The sequence below is a fragment of the Erithacus rubecula genome (assembly GCF_903797595.1).
Source record: "Erithacus rubecula genome assembly, contig: scaffold_811_arrow_ctg1, whole genome shotgun sequence".
Classification (NCBI taxonomy): domain Eukaryota; kingdom Metazoa; phylum Chordata; class Aves; order Passeriformes; family Muscicapidae; genus Erithacus; species Erithacus rubecula.
In genome coordinates, this window is record NW_027635526.1 from 5,052 (window position 1) to 30,473 (window position 25,422).

A 25,422-nucleotide genomic window follows, 5' to 3' on the forward strand; every position below is an offset into this window, starting at 1 on the left:
CACTCAAAGGCAAAGTATTTCCTACTTTCAAGTGCCAAGGGGATACAGAAAAATGCATCTTTCAAATCAATCACTGTGAACCACTTAAACCTTTCCGACACAGCTGTCAACAATGTATACGGATTAGCTACTACTGGGTGTATATCTTTAGTGATGTTATTAATTGCTCTTAAATCTTGAACTAATCTATACTTACCATTTGGCTTTCTGACTGGGAATATCGGAGTATTGAATTCTGACTCACATTCCTGTAAAATTCCCAAGCTAAGAAATTGTTCAATCATGGGTGCTATTCCTATTCGTGCTTCCAATTTCAAAGGATATTGTCTTACCCTTACTGGGGAGGCTCCTTCCTTTAGTTCTATTACAACCGGTTGTGCTGCTTTTGATTTTCCAGGTACTCCTGTTTCCCATACCCATGGTACTACAGCTTGTTCTATTTCTTGTGGTATTTCTGCTGCTTCAACTTCTTTTACTACAAACAACTTAGCAATATTCTCCTCAGGAAATTCCAATCTTACTCTACCTTTTTCAAATATTATCTTTGCCTCTAACATTGACAATAGATCCCTCCCGAATAGCGATTCTGGGCTATTTGGCATATATAAAAATTGATGATCAAATTCTTTCCCCCCAAATTTTATATCTAATGGCCGCAAAAATGTTCGTTCCTCAACTTGTCCCGTAACCCCCACCACTTGGATAGTAGAATCACTCAAAGGTCCTAGCTTAGTGTTAACAGCTGAATATGATGCCCCCGTATCTACTCTAAATTCTAATGGTTCCCCATCTACTTCCATTATTACCTTTAAATCCTGGTCTAGTCAGCTCTGATTTTGGTAATTCCCCATCATGAGGGCTTGGGCGACACCTTGGGGATTTCCCGGGAAAGCACCTGTATTATTCATCAATCCCTGATTTCCATTCCCGCTGGCTATAATTCCTCCCCCAAAACCCATGCCTTGGTTGAGAGGACACTCATTTTTCCAATGTCCTCTATTTTTACATAGAGCACATTGATCTATCCCTAGCTGTATTCTCCCTCTTCCCATATTAAATTGACCCATAAGTCCTCCCGCACCCATTGGCATTCCCCCCTTTGCTATTCCCCTTCCCCCTCCTCGTCCACGTCCACGACTCCCCCCTCTCATATTATTTCCAGCCGCTTGCTGTAACACTGCCAACATAGTAGCCTGCTGTTTCCTGGCCGTTTCTTTTTCCCTATTATTATATACCTTCCACGCAACTTCCAACAGTTTATCTAAATTCCGAGTATCCTCTCCCTCCAGTTTTTGTAATTTCTTTCTAATATCTTCCTGAGACTGCCCCATAAAAATTAATGCTAGCTGTAATTTTCCCGATTCCCCTTCAACTTCTAAATTAGTGTATCTACGAGCTGTCTCCTTAAGCCGCTCTAAAAAGGTTGACGGAGACTCATTCTTTTCCTGCCTGACCGAATACAACTTAGACCAATTCAAAGTTTTTGGTATTCCATTCCGTATTCCTTCTGTTAACAAATCCTGATAAGCTTTAAGTCTCCGAGACCCGCCCGTCGAGTTGGGATCCCACTCCGGATCTTCCCTAGGTACCAAATCATTTACTGTACCATCCACAAGCCGCAACCTAATCATTTCTCGTGCTTTCTCTGTCATAGCTTTAAACACCATTTCCTTTTCAGTAGAATCCATTATTGTGTCTAACAAAACTTGTAAATCATTCCAATCTGGGTTCTGAGTCTTAATTACCATTTTTACCACCCGCGCAGTTCGTTCAGGATCCTCCCGATACGCCCCCGCTGATTGTTTCCAAATTAGTAAATCATTCGGAGAGAAGGGAACTTTTACTATGACCCGTTCCCCCTGCGGCCCGACAGCTTCACGGAGCGGAACCATTAAATGAGCACCTTCTTCCTTTTTCTTCCTTTCCACCTCCCACCGCCCTCTCCGAGTTCTTTCACATAAGGGGGTCCGAGGTATATCAGTGGTTTCTATTTTTGCTTCCCGATCCCCCCTTTCTACCTCTGGCATACTTTCTCCACGTTCCTCCACCGGAGGGGCACTAGGGGCTATCAGCAAAGAAACATCCTCCTCAGGTTCCGAAAACCTAACCGAGCATTCCTTCTCTTTCTGCCAACCCTTACATCCATCACAATTCTGCTTTAATGTTTTCAAAACCATGATCCCACACTCCTTTTGCCACTCCGGTTTATCTTTCAAATAATAAAAGAGGTCTAGATACGGTATTTCATCCCATTTTTCATTACTTTGCAGAAAATGCATCAGAGGTGTAATAATGTCAGGATTCAGTGTACCGTTCCTAGGCCATTGCATACCATCGGGTTCATATAAAGGCCATACATAATTACAGAAATCAATCAATTTCCTTTTACTTAGTTCTTGACCAAAATTCCCCACATTCCAATGTTGTAATAAACAGCCCAAAGGCGAATCGTCCGGGATTTCTATCCCAGAACTTGCCATAGTTCTAAACGTTTTTAAAGACATCATTTCACCCTTTTTTTTTTTTTTTTTTTTTTTTTTTTTTTACAATATACACCACACAACACTCACACCCTTTCCACAAACCTTACCACACTGCACACCACACACAACACTCACACCCTTTCCACAAACCTTGCCACACTGCACACCACACACAACACTCACACCCTTTTCCACCAATCCACCAATCTTGCCTTTCTCGTCGCCGCGAGTGGCAAGTGCTGAACCTGCGCAGTCACTGCCGCGTCTGACGGTCAGCGCCTAGGCTTTTCCACAACCTTAAAGACGTCTGTGACCCCCGTGCGGAATCGCCGTTCCGACTTAATCGGCAGGCCCCCCTTCCCCTCAATAAAAGAATAAAGCACCTTCGGGCTTACCTCCAGGTCGTCCGTCAGGCGCGGGGTCGGGCACGGGTTGATGTTCTCCCCAGAAATCACCTGGTGCCGGCGTGGAGTGGATCAGCCCACGAACCGCCCCAGCCACCTCCGGAGTCCCATCTGGGTCGCCAGGAAAACTGTTGCCCGATGCCCCAAACAGAACACAAACTAACAGAGTCAGTTTATGCGGTGCTTTATTCAGGGCCCGGGGAACCTGCGGACTAGCGTCCAAAGTCAGGATCCCACAGCTCCCTTTTTCCATCAGGTTTTTATACCTTTTTACAAAGTGGTCTACGTGCAGAAATACACATTCTTCAAAACAATACAGATACATAAATCTTGCAGGTATCATTCCTAAAAGTTATAAATTCTGCATGCTTGTCTACTTAGAACTATAGGCTACCCCCCTTAATCCCCCTTGTATATTTGCCCATCACCAGAATCCTTTAATTATTATTATTATACTTTAGCCTTATCTTGAAAGTTTCTAGATGTCCTATATGCCCTACTAAATCCTTTGATTATTGTTTTCACAGTTCTAAATGTTCTATATGCTCTACTAATTCTTTTCACTATTGTTTCACAAGGTAGGTTCTCAGGGCCTGTCCGAAAACTGCAGTTTTCTAAGCCTTAGCATGACTACTACTATATCTACATTAGTCCTTTTTCTCATTATTTCGGTATCAGAGCTGTGGGCTGGCACCGGAGGATTAACATGAGTGAGTGACAATGGGGACAATGGGGGCCCCGGGAGAGCTATGGGATCACCTAAATGTGGGGATAATGGTATGGCATCCACAGTCCCTGCCATGGGCTGTGCTGAGTGCTCAGGACCTTTGCTCAAGGACCTGAAGGATTTGGAGTGGTGTTGGCCTTGCAAGCATTTGAGGGAATCTTTCAGTGATCCTGGAGGAATTTGGAGAGTCCCCTCCCTGCCAGGCTTGAGCTTCTGGAGGCTGAGGAAGTCCAGAGCACTGGAGTGGTTCAGGGGTTCTGGAGTCACCAAGGAAGCTCAGGGTTGCTGGGGGATATTGAGGGTGCAGTGGGGTTTGAGGATCCCTGAGAGGTTTCGGATCCCTGAGGACCCCGCAGTCACCCCTCCCCTCTTTCATTTGCAGCTGACAGGAAGCAGCAGAAAAGGTGAGTGTGATGCTCACACCAAACTCTGGCTTTTGACCCCAACCCCCAGGACCTCCCACTCCCACCCACACATCCCATTTATTCCCTCAGGGTCCCCCTGCAACCCCCGGCCCCCCCAGAGGAGGGGGAGGTGCTGTACACCCACGTCGTGAGCACCAAGCAGACGGGGGGTGAGTCTGGGCTGGGACACATGCAGAGGGACATGTCACCCATGAGTGTCCCCCTGCCCAGAGGCCATAGCCAGTGTCTCTCGCAGTGTCCCCCCATGCCACCACACTCCAGGATCCCCAGGTGACCTACGCGGAGCTGCCAGCAACCCATGGGCAATCACGGGAATGCGGGGACATCTATGGGAATGTGCTGTGACACTCTGGGCACGGATGGGACTGGGGCACTGGTTGCACTTGGAGCATTGGGGGTACTGGGGTAACCCCATCATGTGGGAGTCACACACGTGTGTCTCCCGCACTGCTCCCATTGGAGCCCAACATTCACGGGTAGGAGGGTACAAGTGGGGTTCACGGGTGAAGCAGCACAGGGACACTAAAGCTCCCCACGCCCCCAAAACCCCCAAGGGCTTCCTCTCCCCCATTGCATATATGGCTCCCCATTCCATATTCAAGTGCTCCCAGAATTCTCAGACACTTCCCCATTCCCTCCCTACTGTGCTCCCAGTACCCCCAAGGGTTCCCTATTTCCCCTCCCAGTGCCTCTCCATTGCTCCCAGTACATCCATGGGATTTTCATTCTCCCTCCCAATACCCCTGTGCTCCCAGCGACTCTGCAATGCCCCTCTCAGCACTCCCAGTACACCCACAGCTCCTAATCTTGCTCCCAGTGCCTGGGGAACACAGGACTTGTTGTCTTCTTATTGGCACCAAAATGCAGCTTTTTGGTTCAGCTGGCAGTGGTGGTGTTTCTTTGTTCAGCTCTGTTGAGCTTTAGGAACGGGATTCTGCAATGTTGGGCTGCCACTAGAAACCAGTGCTCAGGATTCTCTTCTGCCCTGTGTCAAACCCCTCCTCTGCCGTATTCTCCACGCGATGATGTCACAAATGCCCTGGGGGCGTTCCAGAGACTCTTCCTTTTCCAGAGCAGTGGGGATCAGGCTATGGCACAGGGTGAGGGTTAGGGACAGGAGAAATTGGATGTCTCAAGACATTTTGGAGCACCTGAATTTGGCAGGGCTGGTTTAGGCCTTGCTTTTGGTGACACAAGGCCCTGTGTGTCAGTCAGTCTGTCAGCCATGGCACACTGAGGACAGTGGGATGCTCTGCCAAACCCATCTCCGGAGTGGCCAAGTGACCAGGAGTTCCACCTTGGAATAGGGGCCTTGAAGGCCCCAGGGCTTTAAAGGCAGAGCATGAGGTGGCCAAGTGTCTGAATGTGTCTTCTCTTTGAGTATTTGCCCCATTCATGCTGGAACCCACGAGTTGGAAACTGTCTTGGTTTAAAAGAAAAACATCTGCCAAGGAAAGCAGGAACCTTCCTGGAATGGAAAGAGAACCCATCCTTCCAAATTTTTATAACTGTTGTAATTATGGGGCTTCCAGGTAAAAATTTAAGAAAAGGAGCAACAGGTAATTCTTAGGAAATTTATAGAACAGAACAGAACAAACACCAAGACAAGACAAAAAATATCGAATCAGTTCTGGGCTGTTTGTTCATCCTTGGTGCAGTTCTGGCCACAGCTAGTAAAGGACGATGTAGGGAGCACTCCCGCCCAGCAGGGGGCGCCCCGGTGCCAGCTCCAACCCCTCAGGGGCCATGGCGGCCTCGGGCGGGAGGGACGAGCCCAAATCGCTCCTTTGGCAAACTCACGCTTTGCACCAGTCGGTGCCGGCACCAGCACCAGCAGTGCCCAGGCAGAAGAGACAAAGGATCCTGGTGCCCGGTGGCAGCGGAGCAGTGTCCCGGCCCAGGCACACACCGTGCGCAACACCCGCCACCACTCTCCCTGATGGGACCGCAAGGAAGGCAGCACCCAAGCCCAGGCAGGTCTCAGGACCACAGCAGCACCTCTTGTGCCTTTCCACCACAATTCGTGAAAACCCTCAGCCTCTCACTGCCTTTTCCTCCTTCAGCCCTGGCACAGCAGCTCTGGGAATGTTGAATTCCCCTGGCATATTGAGGAAAGCAGGTGCTCCTTGCTGACACTGCCAGGGCTCCTCAGGGGCTCCAGAGCACATTTGGAGCTGCTGCTCTTCCTGTGCCACTGCTGGTCCTGACACAGCAGCCACGGGAGGAGAGGGAGCAGCAGAGCCTTAATGAGCTGTTGTAATTATGGCAGGGGTTCCTAAAGGTCACCTGTGCTGCTGAACCATCCCTGTGCCCAAATACACAGCTCTGCTGCCTCTCCCAGGGATTTTGGGCTACTCTGGCAGAACTGGACACATTTTGAAGCTCAGATGCCCCCAGCTTTGCCCACAAGAAGTTTTTTGGCTGCCAGGATGTTCTTGTGGAGCTTCTCCCCTTGGCCACTGCACAGGGATGGGCATTGGCCAGCCCTGCTCTGGCCAGCCCCAGGTGGCAGCCGGGACCTGAGGCTCCCCCCACCCCCTTGGCTTTGATTCTCGCAGCATTCGAGCTGCTGCAAAGGTGAGAATTCTTTCTATGGCCAAAAAAGGCCTGACTGTGGTTTGCTCAACAACCGGACCAGGACCCTCCTCCTTCCCGAGCTGAGCAGGCAGAGCTGAACAAACCAAAACCATTTCTCCCAGTTTAATCCTAAAGTTGTGTTTTGTGTCCAATAATAGGGACAAGGTTCCTGTGCCCCCTGGCACTGGGGGAGGGAAGAGAGCGTCTGGGGGTACTGGGAGCACAGGAACGCGGAGCTCTGGGCAGCCCCACATGAGATCCCCCACTCGTGGCCACCTCCCGGGCAGGGTGGGCAACCACAGGAGCCAAGGGCAGGGGGAAACATGGGGGGTGCCCTCAGGCAGGGATCTCCAGTGCCCCCAGTGCCCCCAGTGTCTCCAGTGTCACAGCTCATTCTCGTAGCTGTGACTGGGGTCCCGCTGTCACCCCTGGCAGCTCCTCGTGGTCACCTGGGGGATGTGGGGGGGCCTGAGAGACACTCTGGGATTGGGGTCCTGGGTGGGGGTGACACCCGTGGGTGATGTGTCCCTGTCCCGCCCCCACATACTCACCCCCTGCCCACTCGGTGCACACCACACTGGGGTCCAGGGTCTCCCCCTCCTCCAGGGCTGTCCTGTGGGAATAAGGGGGGGTCTGGGCTGTGTCTGGGCAAGTGGGAAAGAGGAGTCCCAGCCAGAGGGCCCCCCCCCCACTGGTCATGGGGCTTCCTGGTGACTGCAAATAAAAGGGGAGAGGGGGACTGTGGGGACCCTGGGACCTCTGAATCTTTCTGGGACTTCAGCTGCTCCAAACACCCATGGCACCCCCAAATCCTTACTGGAGCCCCAATTCTCACCACACCCCTCACTGCCCCCAAACACTCCAAGCACCCCTGAACCCCATGCCACTGTGCCCCTGACCCTCCCAGTATCCCTGACCCTCTGAACAACAAAACTCGAAGCCTGACAGGGAGGGGCTACCCCCAATCTCCCCCATGACCCCAAAAAATCCCTGCAAGACCTCCAAGAGCTCCCCAAACCCTCCAGAATCTCCCAGTGACATGCCAGTGTCCTTGAACACCCTGCCAGGGATGTGTCTGGGGCCCAACCAAGACACTCCAAATTCTCCCCACAAGGCACAGGATACATAGCCAAGGTCACCATGTGTGGGAATCTCTGTGTGGGACGGTCATCAGGACAAACTCAGGCGCTCTCTATATTCTGGTCTTGAAGTTTGCAGTTTATTGTAAAGGGTGTGGGTGCAAAGGGTCCTGCTGAGAGCTGCCAGCTGCAGCTCAGAGCAGGACAGAAAGAGAGTGGGGGTAAGGAGTTCTAAGAGATAAGAGGGGGGAGTAAGAGGTAAGAGAGAGAGAAGTAAGAGGGTGATGTAAGAGAGCAATTTTCCCACTTACAATACAATAAATCTTCTGTGTTGAATATTCTAATTTCCACTAACCAATCTAATACAAGATACAAATCCTCTAACATTTGCATACAACCTGAGAACCCTCAACCTCCGTGTAGACCTGCAGCCCACCTTGTCCCACCATCCTTTCTGGGAATCCCCAGCCCTGACTTGGTGCCCTCATCCATTCCTGACTGCTTTTCCACATCCTCCCCTCCCTGCCCGGATGCCCGTACCTCTCTCTCAATTCCCCTCTCTGCTCCTTGGTGTCCCCTCCCTGAACTCCACATCCTTCCTTTAGGTCCCTTTCCCGGATCCTCCATCTCTACTCCCCCTCTCCCTCTTTGTGGTCCCCTTGCCCCTTCCCGGGCCCCCCAGGTCCCTCACAGTCCCTTGGTGTCCCCCATCTCCCACAGAGGTTTCGCTGTCAGGGGCGTTCCTGTTGGTGCAGACCCCATGGGACAGGTGGCACTTGGGGACAGCCTGGTGCTGAGCTGCACGGTGGCCATGGGGACAGGTCCCCTGCCCTTCTACTGGAATAGGGGGGGCTTAGGGGCACCACTGGGCACTGGTGTCTGTCTGAGATGCAGCAGTTACGGGCCGAGTGCTGAGTTCTTCTAACCTCAGTTCTGACTTCTCACGAGACAAGCGGCAGGTGAAGGAACAAAGTGAGTGAAGAGGGGACTTCTAAATAAAAATGGGGGCTGGGAGAGCTTCTCGAAGGGATTTAAAATAAAGTCAGGGGCCAGGGGCGTTTGTCAAAGGGATTTTATTTAAACCGTCGGGGGCCAGAGGCACTGAAGGACCAATCAGGAATGGGTCAGGATTTTTTAGAAAACCAAAGAACCCAAGTACCAAAGGTTCAGATAAGAATCAGGGTTCATATAAGAATTGGGATACAAAGTATAAAGGGAGCCAAGGGTTTCCTAGCACAGTCCACAGTAGTGGATTACTACTTTTCCCCCGGTGCCTGCCCCAGCCTCCATCCAGGCTGCCGCGGGTTTTTCGCAGGTTGCTCCAGCCGTGGCCCGGCTGCCCTGGGCTCCCCGCCTGTGCCAGCACAACCCACGCCGGTTCCTCTGCCTGTCCCCTGTCCCTCCCAGGCGCCGTGGTCCCAGGCGCCACCAGCCGCGTGTGCGCGGGCCGTGCACTGATCTGGGTGCTGATGGAGGCTCCTCGGCGGTTCCCATGCCGGGCTCCGCCTCCAACCACTCTCCCCACAAGTGCTGCCTTCTGCCCCCACCTCTCTCTCTCGGGCACTCTCAGGTCTGTTACTAAACCCCGCCCTTGCCACTGCTCCCTTAGTGACTCCAGCTCCCACTGCCCAAAGGAACTCCCTCTGTAAAGGAAGAATATCATACCAAAGTGCTGAGAGTTCAGCTGAAATCCAGAGACATCCTGACAGTCCCTCCGATCCCACTACTCCTAAACATTCGTGTTTTAGAGACGGGGAGAAGGGAAAGGGTGAAGCCCTGGCACAGTCAAGGTAGCAGGAGCAGGATGAGAATGACAGTTTCTGCTGTGAAGAAAAGATACACTGTGGAGGGAGGTGCCCTCAGCTGGGAAGGGATCTGAGAGTAGTTCGGGAGGAACATCTGGAAGAAGATGGGGAGATCATGGGCTCTATCATGCAAAACCTGTAAGAAAACAGGCCCACAAAAGAAAGTATAAAAATTTATAGTAATTACGGGAACAAAAAGAACTTGTGTAGTAAATGTTCAAAAAAATGTGATGTGTGTAGTAACACTGTAGAAATGCCAGGAGAAAGGGAAAAGGAATTTGAAGTTGCTGTCATTAATTAAAGGTGTAATAATTAAAAGTAAAACCAAAGTATGGAGGGGAAATATCTTACTAATTCCTCAAATAAGTAATAACATATTGAGAAGAAATATTTTCAGACACCATTAGGAATAGCGGTTATATCAGAAGGAGGGAAATAAAAGAACAAGCCCTCCTAACAGGAAAAGATACATCTTAATAGTTCAACCAAATGTTTACAAAGAAAAAGAATGTCAGCATATGCCTTAATTAATGAAAAAATATGCAGACTAGGAAAAAGGAATATTACTATCAAATTGGTTAATTCAATTTTACAAATTACGTGCTCTAAAAAGAGCATGAAAACATTTAGCAAAAAAAAAACCCCAAAAATCGAAAAACAAAAAAAACCCGACAACAATGTGGGAAAGTGCAATTTTACTCTTAGGAGGCAGTGACATGATAAGCCGCTGTGCTGAGGGGCACAATCCCCCCTTCACTCGCTGCCCCAGCTGTTGGGGATGTGCCCAGGACAGTGTTGGCTTTCTGTGTCCCCAGTGCACGGTATCTCAGCCACGGCACGCTGAGCTTCTTGTCACCCCATGCCCCAAATCCTTCTCAGGGCTGCTCTCCCTCCATTCCCAGCCCGGCGCTGTCTCGGTGCAGGTGCAGCCCCTGCCTTTGGCCTCGCTGAACCTCGTGGGCTCGACCCGGACCCGCCTGCCCAGCCCGGCCCAGCGCGGGGCCAGCAGCCCCTTCCTTCCCCCAGCCCTGCCCTGCTGCAGCCGCTCCCCAGCGCGCAGCCCCGGCTGCTCCTGCCCACTCCACCCACGGCCGAGCCTCTCCTACAGACCCTTCCCAGCGCCGCCCCAGCGCCCCGAGCCCCGAGGACACGGCCCCGAGATGCTCCGGCCGCCCGCCCCTCCCCGTCTCTGCCGCCGCCAGCGCCGCAAAGACGAGTCAGCGCAGCCGCGGCGGAAGTGACGCACTGAGCCACGCCCAGCGACGCGCTGTGCCCCCTGGGAAATGGAGTCCAGAGCCGCGCACACGCGGAACTAAAATAAACTATATTTATACAGCAGAGTTTCGCAACATTATACATACAGCATTCATTTTATTATTTGCGAAAAGCCAATAATATAATATATTCTTATAACAACGATGGAATCGTATAAAATAGAAGCAAGCCCCCCAAAATACGCTGTGTATTTCAGAACAGCGAACAGAAGGTGGCAATCTTACTCCATGGAAAACATAAATGACAAAAATCCAAAAAATCCTAAGTGACGGAACTCACTGTGTGCAAAATGCGGAGGGATTTCGGGAGGTGTTCGGGCAGTCTCGTGACTATCAGAATGTCTGTAAAGCCGAGGGAGCGGTGCCTGATGGAACGTGTCCATGGAGGGACACCCCCAGCACGTGCCCGGGATCGGAGCTGATGCCTTAAATTTTAGTTTTCCTATTTTCCAGATTCTGCACTGCCTTAGTGTGTGACTCTGAACTCCATGTAAAGTGTTAGGAGGTTCTCCTCACAGTTCAGTCAGACAAAACAATCCTTTTCCAGCCCCAGGACCAGGGACACTGTGGCAGCTTCAGCCTTAAAAAGTATAATTTATACAAAAAGTGCAAACAGCAGTGAATTGATGAGAGCAATGTGGGAGGGTGGGATTGCATAACCTGGAACTGGAATTGGACAATTTACCCTATGGAAATGGACCAAAAGTTATAAAACTGTGAAAACTCATGACTTGGAGTCCAGCTTGGGTGAAGCCTCTTGTACTCCCCAAGGTGTATCCGTGTAATACTCTTACTAAATTCTATTTTATTCCTTTAACTCTGTCTAGTGTCTGTTCCAGGTCAGTCTCTGGGTATCAGAACGAAGGGGTACTTTAACAGTTAAATGAATTCATTTGGATCAGGAAGGGGAGCCCTTGGTGGGGTTTGGGGGGTCCCTTGCTGAGGGTTTAATGAGAGGAGTTGAGATCCCCAGCCCCTGCTGGGAATTTGGGGTGTTGAGGGGCTGAGGGTCCCTTGCTGAGGGTGTGGTGAGGTTTGGGGTGTCCTGAGGTGGGGAGGGTCCCTTGGTGAGAGTGTGATTGGGGGGAGATGGGCCCATGGCCCTTGCTGGGAATTTGGGGGGAGATCCTGGGTCTGGTGTTCTCCAGCTGCTGCTTTTAGACACCCAAAATTGCAACATTGACGCAGAAAACACCTTCCCATAGGAATATTCCTGATACTCCTGCTGTGTGGAAACTCACCTTCCCCCTCAAAACCAAAATTAGTGAAACTTTGTGGATCTTTTTGGACTATAGTGCCTCAAAGCCCTGTGTGGATGTTGGTTTTCTGGGATCCCTCCACATCTCCCCACCACTGCACTTCACTCCGGGTTGGTTAAGTCCAATTACTGACTAATTCCAGGGATTTCTGAGCTGCAGGAAAGTTTTACTACCAGCTCTGGAAGCACAAGGGGTGTGAGGAGCTGTCAGGACTTGCCTGTGGCCATTGCATCTTGAAGAAATCCTGGCTGGGATTTGGCTCTGTCCCAGCTGACCCAAATTCCCAATTCTTTGATTTTCCATATGGGAGAAGCTCTGGGAGCGGGGGGAATTCTGCACCTGGATGAGACAATTGGAGGAGCAGAATTCCCAGGCTGAGAGGGGAGGATTTTGTGGGCATTGGGAGGAATTTTTTCCCCATTTGTGAGTGTTTTAAATGCTGGGAATGGCCAAAACATCCCCTTGGGACTGGCCCCGAGGTCCCAGGAATCCTTGGCACCGATTCTCTCAGGAGAGGGGATTTGAGGGAGCCCAAAGGGCATCACTTGGCTTTGGCAGAGCTGTTGTGGAGACAGAGGGAATTCAACTGCCATGGCCTGATCCTGACTGCCCTGGAAAAGGGGGAGGCTCTGGAACCCCTCAGGGCCTTTGTGACATCGTGGTGTGGGGACCACGGCACAGGAGGGGTTTGGGAAAGGTGACACAAGAATCCAGAGCCTCCTGAAGGCTGCTGTGGCCATCAGAGCAATGAAGATCCAGGGCCCTGCCAGGTTCCTCTGGTGGAGGAATTGAGCTGGGGGAATTGTCTGGGGTTTGTTCCTTGCTGGGGCTTTCCCTGGAAATGGTTCCTTTTGTGACCCTTTGTATTCTGACCCTTGTTGCTGTTGCTGTTGGTTTTGTTCTCTCGTTGCAGTTTGCAGGAAATTGTTCTTGTCTCTGCCCTTTGGGACCTTTGCTTTTTGTGCCTCCACTGGCAGGGGGAGGGGCACCAGCCCCTGTTTTTTTGTGGCAGCCCAAAATTGGAGAATCCCCTTCCTAAAGCTCAACAGTGCTGAACAAAGAAACACCATCTCTGCCAGTTGAGCCAAAAAGCTGCATTTCGGTGCCAATAAGAGGAAACGAGTCCTGTGTTCCCCAAGCACTGGGAGGAGAGGTGGGGAGCCATGAGTGTACTGGGAGCACTGGGAGGGGGAAAGGGGAGCATTGGGTGCCCTATGCAGCCCCCTGACTCATGGTCATCACCCTGGGCAGGAAGGGCAACCACGGGAGCCATGGGATGGGGACTACCAGTGTCCCCAGTGTCACAGCATACTCTCATAGGTGTCACTGGTGTCCTTTAGTCGCCCGTGGGGTCCTGGCAGCTCTGTGTGGGTCACCCACCCCGGCGGTGCCACCAGTGACAGCCCCCGATGACAGCCAGGAGCAGGAGCAGGTACAGGAGGGTCCTGCCGACATTCACAGCCACTGCTGGGGACACAGAGGGACACAACAGGGTCACCCTGAACCCCGGGAGTCCTGAACACTCCAGTGATTCCGTGTGACGTCACCTGTGAGTCCAGTGGTTCCCTGTGGTGTCACCTCCAGGGCCAGCTCTGGGCTGAGTGCCCGGAACACGCGGTGCCCGTCCTGTCCCAGCTGGTTGGTGGCCACGCACTGGTAGGTGCCCGAATGTCCCACACTGACGGCCCCAAGCTCCAGGAGTGGACCCTTGGCCACCTTGTGCCCGTTGTGCAGCCAGGTGAAGGTGACAGGGGCTGAGCCCACCTGCACCGAGCACAGCAGGGTCACAGGGTCACCTGGGCACCTGGAGTGCCAGGGGACCGGGGGTGATGGTGGCATTGGCCACGGGCACTGTGGTGACACGGACAGGGCTGGCACCAGGTGCAGCGGGGATGGGGATGCTGTGGGTGGTGTCACCTTCAGTCTGGGGGCCCCACTCACCCAGGACAGTGACATTCAGGAGGACACTCTCGGCCACAGTGTCCCCATTGCTGACCCGACACTGGTAGTGGCCGCTGTCATTGTGCCCAACATGTCACAGCTCCAGGCGGGGGCCAGTGCTCAGCGGTGTCCCCGAGCTCCCCCGGTGCCAGGAGAAGGACAGGGGACCTGTCCCCATGGCCACTGTGCAGCTCAGGACCAGGCGATCCCCAACTGCCACCCGTCCCCCGGGGGGCTCCACAGATGTGGACACCCCTGAGGGTGGGCTGTGGGGGATGGGGTTCTCTGGCCGTGCCCTCCCAAGAGTTTTGCTTTCTCTTTCCTGCTGCAGAAGGAAGAGGCTGTTCATGCTGAGGCCAGGATGTGGATTCTGTTGTGGGGGGCACATGCAGAGGGGTCCTGCCAGGAAGGAAAAGGGCTCCTCTGGGCTGCTGACACCTGGGTCTTGTCCTGGAGTCTTGTTCCAGAGGGCTCCCTGTTATGGGGATGCCACGCCTGTGGGGATTCCTGTCCCAGAGGTGGCACATCCTGGGGACCTCTGTCCTGGGGACCCTGAGAATTTCTGCTGTCCCCAGTGGGATTCTGAGACCTCTGGGGCGCCAAAACTTAAGGGGACAAATGTGATGAGCTTGCCCTGATGATGGGAAATCCCAGGTACATTTGGTTCCACAGCAATCTGTGGAAATGCCCGTGTGTCCCTCAGGCTCTGATTCCCTGGCAAATCCTCTGCACCCTACCCTGAATTCCTCTGCCTGGGCACTCCCTGCTCCTGCTGGGACATCCCTGTGCCCCAGAGCCACGTGTGGAGCCTCTGCTCCATATTTCCACACTTTTTTCTCTCTTTTCTGGTGTCCACATCCAGAACCCAAACATTCTTTCCGGGAGGTTCCAGAGGGCTGCAGGTTTTGTTCAAGGAGGAGGGTCCTGGTCTGGTTGTTGAGCAGATCCTTGTGGGATTTGCAGCAGTTCTGGGGCTCTCTTAGTGCCTTGGGGACAGGCACCAAATGATCAATTGCTGCATTTCTGGACTGGTTCCCTCACAGCTGCCCCTGCAGGGGGGGGTTCCAGCCAGCTCTGCTCTGAAAACCATCAAAGGGCCTCACAGAGCCACTGCTTGGGCTCACACTGGCTTTTGTGCTTCTTGCAGGGCTGAGCAAACCACAGCCAGGCCTTTTTTGGCCACAGAAAGAATTCTCACCTTTGTAGCACCTCGAATGCTGCGAGAATCAAAGCCAAGGGGGCGGGGGGAGCCTCAGGTCCTGGCTGCCACCTGGGGCTGGCCAGAGCAGGGCTGGCCAATGCCCATCCCTGGGCACTGGGGCTAGGTCATGACTGGCCCAACACTTGGATAGCCACTGGCTTCAAGGAGCAGGAGTTTGGGAGCTCCTTCCAGCCTGGGGCTCCATTCCCCAGCTACCCTTGCTGGCTCAGATCCTGCAGGGGAGGAGCAAGAAAGGAGAGGTGTGGAACAGGATTTCTCTCCAAATCAAATAAACCCAATGTGTCCCAACCCCTTATGACAGAAACCCCGCGGGGGGATTGTGGGCAGCAGGAGAGGGAGGGGGAAGCCCCCCAAGAGCTTCACAAGTGTTTCATGGGGAGGGTCTCATCCATCTCCTGGTTGCCAGCACTCAGGCCCTGCAGGCGTTTTGGGTGTGGGGTTGAGGTCTGGGTGTTTTTGGGGTGTCTGTGCCCTCCCTGACTGACACCAGTGCATGTCTGTTCCCCCCAGTCAGCCCTGCTGGGGTTTTTCACCCACAGAATGGTCTTGGTGGGCTGTGCAATGGGGCCGAGTTGCTGCACCTGTAAGGGTTCCCAAATGGGTATTGAGGATCCCAGATGGGCGGGGGCAGCCAATGAGGGGCTGTAGAGTGGGTGGGTCATACCCCGAATTGGGCCATCCCAGAGGTCACAGAGGTCACAGAGCCCCACTGAGGACAGAGGGGGTTGGCAGGGCCCCCCTGCCCAGGACAGGGGTCTCCGGGATGTGCCCTGCCCTGGACAGGGACTTGCTCAGGGAATGTGTCCAGGGACCCTGCCCAGAACCGCCATCCCCCAGGACAGGATCTCCCCCGCTGGGATGTGTCACCACTGGGACAAAATCCACCCGGAATGTGTCACCCCCAGAACAGGATCCCCTCAGGCAGGACCCCCTGGATGTGCCCCCAGGACAGAACCCACCCTGTGTGACTCAGCACAAACAGCCTCTGTCTTCTGCTGCAGGAGAGACAAAGTGTTGGGGGACCTCAGCTGGACATCCCCATCCCCCACAGCCTCCCCACCCCTCCCTGCATACTCCCCACCCCCTTTTCTCCCTCCCTGGGGTCCCCCCACCCATTCCCTGCCCAGGTGTTTCCCAGGATTTATGAGCCAGTAATTGGGAGTGAGGGAGCATGGCACAAAAGTAAGAGAAATAAGGAAAACAGATAAATAAAGGGAGGAAAAAGTCAAGGGCAGGGGAGGGAACAGAAACAGAGCTACCCAGGCTCTCCATGTGATGCCTGCCCAGGAAATGTGCACCCCAGGGGGGCAGCGTTGGGCCCTGCTTCACCCCAAAATATGAAGCATCCCAGGGAAGGAGCTGTGACCTTTGGACCTGCCCAGCTACTGCTCATGCCTGGCACTGCCTATTCCCCTGGAAATGCAACCATGGGAACCCCATTCCTTCTATCCCCCATTCCCTGGGACCCCAATCCCAGGACTGCTATTCCCTAGTATCTCCATTTCTAAGGATCCCCATCCTGGTAGTTCCAGCTTCTGGCACCCCCTTTGCCTAAGGACCGTGATTCCAAAAGGACACCCATTCCCCTGGCATCCGCACCCCTGGGATCCATCCCATGATCACAAATCCCTGGAGACCACACTGTTCTGGAACCCTCATCCCTGAGTGTGAATCCACCCAACCCGTGGGACCCTCATTCCCAAGGGACCCCATCCTTGGCACCCCAGTGCCCTGGGCACCCATCCTTGGCTCATTCCCCCGCCTCAGCCTCCAAATTCTGACAACATCCTGTCCTCACCATGTCCCACCATCAACACCATGTCCCACAAGGTCCCCACCCTGCCCCCATCCTGTCCCCACCCTGTCCCCACCAAGAGCCACCAACACATGAGGATGAGATGTGCCCTCACTTCCTGTCCCTTCATCCCAAGAGCCGCCAGCCAGGGGACGGGTGGCTCCAGCAGTGAGTGACAGCCAGTGCCCATGGCCGGGGACACCAGGATGGCCGGGAAGGTGGCACTGCTCCTGTGGGGTGAGTGCCCTGGGCACGGGCCTGACGCCCTGGGGATGGGCCCTGGTGAGGCAGAGAGTGGTGGAGAGGGGGCACAGGGGGGCTAGGGGGTCCCCTGAGGTCCTTAAGGTCAGCAGAGGTAGTGGGGGACAGAGGCAGTGACCTCTCAGTCTGACCAGGGTTTTGGGGTGGCTCTAGGAACAGGAACAATGGAACTGGAATGTGGGAGAGAGATGTGGAGACAGGGATGGGGAACAGGGATTCGGGGACAGGGATGTGGGGTTTGGCTGCATGGGCCTGGGGCAGCTCTGGGGAAAGGGACAGAGGGGATGCACCATGGGGGGTGCCCACAGGGCTGGTGAGTGTGACCTGTGCCAGCATGAGATGGCCACACTGACCCCATTCCAGAGGCACCCGTGCCACCCAGATGTGTGAAACAGAGCTCTACCCTGGTAGCCTCTGCAGACCTGTTGGGGACCAAGCACTTTACTACAAGAAGGATGTCCTCAAAGGGATATTTTGAGGACAGCCCCACCCTGATCCTGGGTGCCACTGTCCCCACGGAGCCACCCCCACCCAGCCCTGTCCCTTCTCCCAGCCCAGACCCTCGGCCTCGCTGGTGAGTCCTCAGGGGATGCCACGTCCCTGCCCTGCTGTCTCCAGCCCCATGGTGGCCCTAGCAGGCTGGTGTCCCCTGTCACCCGCAGGTGCCCAAAGCACTCAGCTCCTAGTGGAGCCCCCCTGGACGCCGGCGGTGCTGTGGGACTGGGTGACACTGACCTGCCAGGGCTCGGGGACCACCGGTGCCACCACCTGGTACAAGGACGGGCAGCTCTGGGGGCAGGAGGGACCCAACAGCTTCACTGTCACTGAGAGTGGCAGCTACACATGTGTCAGACCCGGCAGTGGACACAGCCCCCCCGTGATGGTGTCAAATGGTGAGGGGGAATGTGAAATGCTCAGGGTGGTTGGCTGATAGGTCTGGGTGGGCTCCACTCCTTGGGTGGCCTCACAGCCCTCGTGTGGTCAGAGCCTGTCCCCTGCACACAGGGAGATCCCTGTGCATCCCAGTGTGGTGGGATCCCTGTGAGGACAGCTGTGTCACAGGGCTGCTCCTGGTGTCCCTGGGACCCTCCTGCACAGTGGACACTCCTGCCAGATGTCCCCAGTGCCATGGGCACCCACTTTGGACCTGTCACGGGCTCCTCAGTGTGACAGGACCCACCTGTCCCACAGAGCCGCTGGTGCTGCAGGTGCCAGCACGGGCACTGCTGGAGGGGGACACGGTGACACTGCGATGCCATGGCTGGCAGGACAGCCCTGTCACCAGGGTGCGATTTTATAAGGACGAGAAGGAATTCGTGGGGTCCCTCAGGGGCCACCAAGCTCTCCCTGACCCCCCTGCAGCTGTACAACAGTGGCCGCTACCGCTGCAGGGGCTGGGTGGCCTCAGGAATGTCACAGCACCGGTGACAGTGACAGTGCATGGTGAGCACCCCCATGGCTGGAACCCCAATATCCTGACACCCCCAAATCCACTTCTCAGTGGACTCAGTGTCACAGTCCTAACCCCCATTCCTTCCCAGAGTTCTTCGCTGTGCCCGTGCTGGAGGGTTCCCCCGGGCTCCCCGAGGGGTCTCCCCACAATCTCAGCTGCCTCAGCACCCCCAGCCCCCTGCGGCCCCCAGCCCCCCTGCTGTACCACTTCTACTGGGATGGGCAGTTGGTGGGGGGCCCGCAGGGGTCCCCGCAGCTCCTGGTGCCCGCCGTGGGGGTCTCCCACTCAGGGAATTACAGCTGCGAGGTGCGCTCCGAGGGGGGGCCGTGCGGAAGAGCAGTGCCCGGCTCGGCGTCACGGTGCACAGTGAGTGCAGGGATGGGCACGGGGAGCCCCCACAGCACCCCCAGCTCTCCCATCCCTGCTCAACCCTCTGTGTGCCGCCCTGCCTTCCCAGCTCTCTCCCTGGGTCCCTGCATCGCCTCTCCTCGTGTCTGCATCCCTTACCAGGTCCCCTCAGTCCCTTCCTGAGTGCAACTGTGCTAATCTGAGGTCCCTGCATTGTCAATAGGTCACCATCCCTGTCAGGGCACCCAAAATCTTCCCTTCAACCCTTTCCTGGTGTACCCTCTCTGAATATGCCATCTGTTCCTGGGGTCCCTTCCACTCCATTCCAAGCGTCCCCACCGTCTTCTTCCTCACTGGGATCCCCCCAATCCTCTCTGATCCTCCCCCTCTCTGATTCCCTCACTGCTCCCTGGTGTCCCCCACTCCTCCCATGTCCCCAGTCCCGCCTGTGTCACTCCGCAGGGGTCTCGCTCTCGGGCGTGTGTCCCTGTCACTGCAGCCCCCATCCGGGGACAGGTAGCACTAGGGGACCACCTGGTACTGAGTTGAACGGTGGCCGTGGGGACAAGTCCCCTTCTGTCCTTCTCCTGGCACCAGGAGGGCTCAGGGACAAGACTGGGCACCGCCCCTCGCTTGGAGCTGTGGCACCAAAATAGGGCCTTTTATGCCTGTTGACACTGTGGCTGACAGTGTCCCCCTGAATGTCGCCATCTGGGGTGAGAGGGACCCTCGGGCTACGAGTGACTCCACCCACAGCATCCTCTTCCCACCCATCCCAACCTTATCCCCCACTCCAGCCCCTTCTCCCTAGTGGATGCCAGCACCTCCCAATGACCTCAGCCCTGTCTGTGTCCCCGCAGTGCCCGTGGCCAATGCCACCATCACCCCCGGTCCCCCGGCACTCCAGGTGTGCCCAGGTGACCCCGTGACCCTGCGCTGCTCGGTGCAGGTGGGCTCAGCCCCTGTCACCTTCACCTGGCTGCACAACGGGCACGAGGTGGCCCAGGGTACCCTCCTGGAGCTTGAGGCCGTCAGTGTGGGACATTCGGGCACCTACCAGTGCGTGGCCACCAACCAGCTGGGACAGGACGGGCACCGCGTGTTCCAGGCACTCAGCCCAGAGCTGGCCCTGGAGGTGACACCACAGGGAACCACTGGACTCATAGGTGACGTCACATGGAATCACTGAAGTGTTCAGGACTCCCGGGGTTCAGGGTGACCCTGTTGTGTCCCTCTGTGTCCCCAGCAGTGGCTGTGAATGTCGGCAGGACCGTCCTGTACCTGCTCCTGGCTGTCATTGGGGGCTGTCGCTGCTGGCATCGCCGGGGTGGGTGACCCACACAGAGCTGCCAGGACCCCACGGGAGACTAAAGGACACCAGTGACACCTATGAGAGCGTGCTGTGACACTGGGGACACTGGGAGTCTGTTGGTGAAGGAAGAGCAAAGACTTAGGAATGCCTAGCAAGCAGTTCTGAAACAATAGATGATAGAGAGATGTTTGCAGTATTTGACATAGATGCTGAAAATAGTTAAGGTTTGAGACCTCTTCCTTTGTTTCGATATAACCAAATACCACACATGCCAAAGAAGCACCAGATATCCTCTCTCAAGCCTTGCAGGAAAGATCTCAAGATAAGGGTAAAGCAATAAAACATGGTAATTTAGTTGTTCCTCTAGGTTGCATGCAAATATTAGGAAATTAGTATATTGTATTAGATTGGTTATTTGAATTTAGAATATTCATTATGGAATAATATTTATTGTACTGCAAATGGAAAATCCTCCTACTTCTCTTCTCTTCTCTCTGCTTCTGCCTCTTCTTCTTCCTCTCTTCTCTCCCCGCTCCTCCTCTCCTCCTCATCGCTCGTTACCTCTAATCTCTAACTTTTCTCTAAACTATCTCTTATACCCACGCCCTATAATAAAATACAACCCTGAAGAACAGCAAATAATAAGCTCCTGAGTCTGTCCCGCGACCATCCAGAAACCCCCTGGTCCCACAGTTTGGCGCCCAACGTGTTAAAGGGCCAGTTACTTCACCCTCTTCGCTGTGGGACGTTTCTCTATGGACGGTGCCCCTTCCGCTTGCCCTGCCGCTGGCTTCTCCCCCTCATCCCCCCGATCCCGCCGCCTCGGACGCTGTCCTTACATTTCTGCCTGCCACGTCCTAGCCTCGCCCCCTCGGTGCCCTCAGCCGTCCCTGTCCCGACTCCCAGCCCCTGTGCCGCCGCGTACCGACCCCGCCCCTGCGTGCCTGCCCGCCCCTGCCCCGCCGCGACCGCGCTGCTTGCTGCTGCCGCCGCGCCGCCCCTGCCCTCCTCCCCCCTGCCCATGGCTTCCCCTGCCCCCCCCACCGCCAGGCGCCGCCGCCATTACGCACGTGGAGCCCATTGTGCCCGGCGCGTTACATGCCCAGCACTCTGCTGTGTCCACGGCTTTGATAAACACACCCCTGCTGCAATCCCCAGCCCCGGCCAGCCAGACCGCGCCGTTTCACTCCGTGCAGGCGCCCCCGGGGACGGTCCCCTTTCCCGAACCGGGGGGAGCCTGTCGGACAGTGAACCAGCCGCCGGAGCTCGCCTGCGGCAAAGCGTTTCCGCTTGGCCATGGCCCCGCAGCCGCGCTGGCCGTGGAGCCGCCGCTCGCACCGTCCCGTCCGGAGCGCGGCTGCAGCCGCGTCGCCGGCCCGCCCGCCTTCTCTCGCCCCTCCACCCGAGCCGTCGCTGCACAGCTGCTGTCCGGTGCCGGCGCTGCCGTCGCGGTGCCCCGTCCCCGACCCTCCCGAGCAGCCCGCGTTCCCCGCGCCGCTGCCCATCGCCGCCGCGGTCCCGGATCCGGCCGTGCCGCCTTCACCGCAGCCCCGCCTCCGGCCCGCCGCGCTCCAGCCACGCTCTCGCCTACAGCACCGCAACCCAACCCGGGACCAGAATTCTCCAGTTCAGCCTTATTATCACACCCTGGAACGCTCGCTATAAAAGACAGAGGGGGAGGTGATGCCACAGCAGCCCCGTTAATAATGGAAAAACAAGGAACTATTTTACACCTGCCAGAAACAGCTCAGGAAAAGAATGGAGTTGTATCGATTGTGTGAATGCATGTTATTTTTCTTTTGTTTTAGTTTTTGTAGTCAAGCTTTACCTGTAAGTCAACCAAAGACAAATATTTGGGTTAATTTAACCAAGTCTGCAGGCTCTGATACCATTTGCCTATCTAACACAAGTCCTGAAAAACCCTTTTCAACCTGTTTAGTTGGAGTACCTTTCCCAAAAGGTTTTGATAATGTTATCCTTGAGTGGTACTGGCCTTACCATGATCTTCATGCTCTTTCAGATCCCAGCCAAAAATATCAAACTTATATTGACAATTCTAAAGTTGACAAATCTGATCTCCAAGAGCTTGAAATCTTAGGTTCAGTAACTATGAACAGTTGTTATTTCTTTCATCTCATGGAAGGAGACAGTCCTCATTTAAATGTTACCCCATATCATCCAGTTTATAGCAATGTGACTTTTTGGTGTAATCAAACTAAACTTCTCACATATTTTGAGTCACACACAAGTTGATTTAGCAAACTTCCAATACGATTTCCCTAGGGAATTTGGCTCATTTGTGGAGACAGAGCATGGCAGGGCATATCTTCATATATAGAAGGTGGTCCCTGTGCACTTGGACAACTTACCATAATAGCCCCCAGTGTTAAAGAGGTGGTCAAAAAGAAAAGGAGAAAAATCAGATCCTCCACAGCACATCATTTTGAAAGTGACTTTCGCCCGTGGAACTCTGACACAACAATTATCACAAGCATTTTTTTACCTCAGGTGAGCACTACTTTTGCTCTGAGACAGTTAAATCAGTTGGGATGTTGGCTCGATAAAGAAGTAAATGCCACATTTGCAATTAGTGACTTGTTGACAGATGAAGAAGCAGTGAAACATGCCACTCTACAAAACAGAGCAGCCCTTGACTTCCTTCTACTAGCTCATGGGCATGGCTGTGAAGATTTTCAAGGATTGTGTTGCATGAATTTATCAGATCATTCTGTTTCCATTCATCAACAGTTGCAAAATTTGAAGGATTTAGCTAACCAAATTACTACAAGTGATCCAACCTGGCTAGACAGGTTGTTCGAAGGTGGAGCTTTGCCTCTTGGCTAAAGGAACTTTGTAAAATAGGCTTGTTTATTCTATTAGTAATAGTTGTGTTATTAGTGTTTTTACCCTGCATACTCCAGTGTATAAGGAACATAATGACCAAGACAGTTTCTAATATTTTTGTTGTTCAACGAAATGGGGGAGATGTTGGTGAAGGAATAGCAAAGACTTAGGAATGCCTAGCAAGCAGTTATGAAACAATAGATGAAATACAGATGTTAGCAGTATTTGACATAGATGATGAAAATAGTTATGTTAAGGTTTGAGACCTCTTCCTTTGTTTAGATAAAACCAAATACCATACATGCCAAAGAACCAACAGACATCCTGTCCCAAGCCTGGGAGGAAAGATCTCAAGATAAGGGTAAAGCCATAAAACATGGTAATTTAATTGTTCCTATAGGTTGCATGCAAATATTAGGAAATCAGTATATTTTAATAGATTGGTTATTGGAATTCAGAATATTCATTATGGAATAATACTTATTGTACTGCAAATGGAAAATCCTTCTACTTCTCTCTTCTCCCTACTTCTCTTCTGTTTCTACTTCTCTCTTCTCTCCTCTCCTGTTCCTGCTTCTCTTCTCTTCCTTCCCCGCTTCTCCTCTCCACTCTTATTACCTCTAATCTCTAACTTTTCTCTAAGCTCTCTCTTATACCCACACCATATAATAAAATACAACCCTGAAGAACAGTAAATAATAAGCTCCTGAGTCTGTCCCGCGTCCCCCAGTCCCACAGCCTGTCTGTCATTAAAGTGTGTCTGAAGATGTTTTGCAGTTAGGGAGTGCATTAAAAATGCCACTTCAGTCAGTGCTGAGCTTCAGTGACAAAAATGCCACAAGCTGCTGTTGCTTTGCATGTGCAGAACCAAAGTCCTGCCAAAACACAGCAGTGGTGATTTGCTGATGCTGTGTCTGGCTCTGTTGCTGTGGAAGGGTTATGGAGCAGTGAAAAAACACCAACAAGACACTCCCTTGTTTGGTGCAGAAAAGAGCAAGAAAGAACAATTTATTGAAAGAAACCATTGCCTTAAATAAGACAGTTAGTGGAAAACAAAATAAAAAGAGATCATTGGTCAGAGAAGGAGACACCTCTCCTCCCTGACTTTCTCATGGACCTTGCAGGTGTTTCTCTGTTATGATTCCTTGTGTTATGTCTCTAGCTTGGGAAAAATCCTGGCTAAAGGCTGAGAAAGTTTCATGGCCTGAGAAAAATACTTAAAACTTGAGAAAAAGCCTAGCTAAAATGTTCCTAGGCCTTCAGCAGTGTCCACAATTCTCCATTTTAGTTTTTAAAAAATAAAAGAAAAAGAAGTGTTTGTAATTCTCCACAGGGCCCTTTGTCAAAGGAGAACAAACACCACTCCTCAGGAGATTTCTGGATACCTGGAGTGCCTAGGGAACTCTTCACAACTGGTGCTTTTAACAAACTTAATTCTAAAACTTAATTCTAATTACAATAACAAAACCCATCACCATTCACCAAACTTATCAAACAGTGAAAAATCCACCACTAAGTAATTATTCTAATACAACAATGAAAACTATATCAACAGTTCCAACATGAACAGATGAATGTCCATTCTCTGTTTGAAGAGGGATCATCTGGTCAGTGTTTTCTCTGGTTGGTGTTTGGTGAGCTGGTCAGCATGTGAAAGCTGAGCTGTGATCACACTCTGCCCCTGGTGCAGGTCAGGGCAGACACCTTGATGGTCAGTAGCAAAGACCCAGGCATGTCTCATCTGAAGCCTGAAATGAGGCAAAGGTGATTCACCATAACTGGATTGGTGAGATCTTTTCTTTCTCTTTTTCCAATCTCACTGTCCTACAATAGGAACAGCATCATCTGTTATGATTCATTCTCTTGTGTTTACAATAAAGAAGAAATCTCTAGCCTGGGAAAAATCCTGGGTAGAGGCTGAGGAAGTTTCATGGCCTGAGAAAAATACTTAGAACTTGAGAAAAAGGCCTAGCTAAAATGTGCCTAGGCCTCCAGCAGTGCCCACAACCGGGACTGGCACCGGCTGTGGGGATTGGTTGTGGCTTTAGATCTTCCCAGAGCAGAGCAGTTGCTGGCTCCTGTAAAGTTGTTTCTTGTCAAGGCACGTCAGGCTCCAAAGGCAAAGAGCCCAAGGCTCTCCAGTCCCTGTTCAATCTCTCTGCCATAAAGTCCCGATGGAAGCAGGAGCAGCTCTCTGCTGCAAGAGGTGGAAG

At 53.2% G+C, this 25,422-nt stretch overlaps 1 protein-coding gene across 1 annotated transcript; it reads left to right on the top strand.

Moving 5' to 3' along the window:
- Positions 1 to 17,117: 17,117 nt before the first annotated feature.
- LOC306816698 (low affinity immunoglobulin gamma Fc region receptor II-like) lies at positions 17,118 to 18,776 on the top strand (the record flags this gene model as incomplete). The annotated part of the gene is made up of 5 exons (XM_079333130.1): positions 17,118 to 17,228; positions 17,806 to 17,826; positions 17,915 to 18,145; positions 18,444 to 18,650; positions 18,754 to 18,776. Exons 1-5 carry the CDS (start codon positions 17,180 to 17,182, stop codon positions 18,774 to 18,776), a joined length of 531 nt encoding a protein of 176 aa, XP_079189256.1. The 5' UTR covers positions 17,118 to 17,179.
- Between the last annotated feature and the right edge of the window lie 6,646 nt (positions 18,777 to 25,422).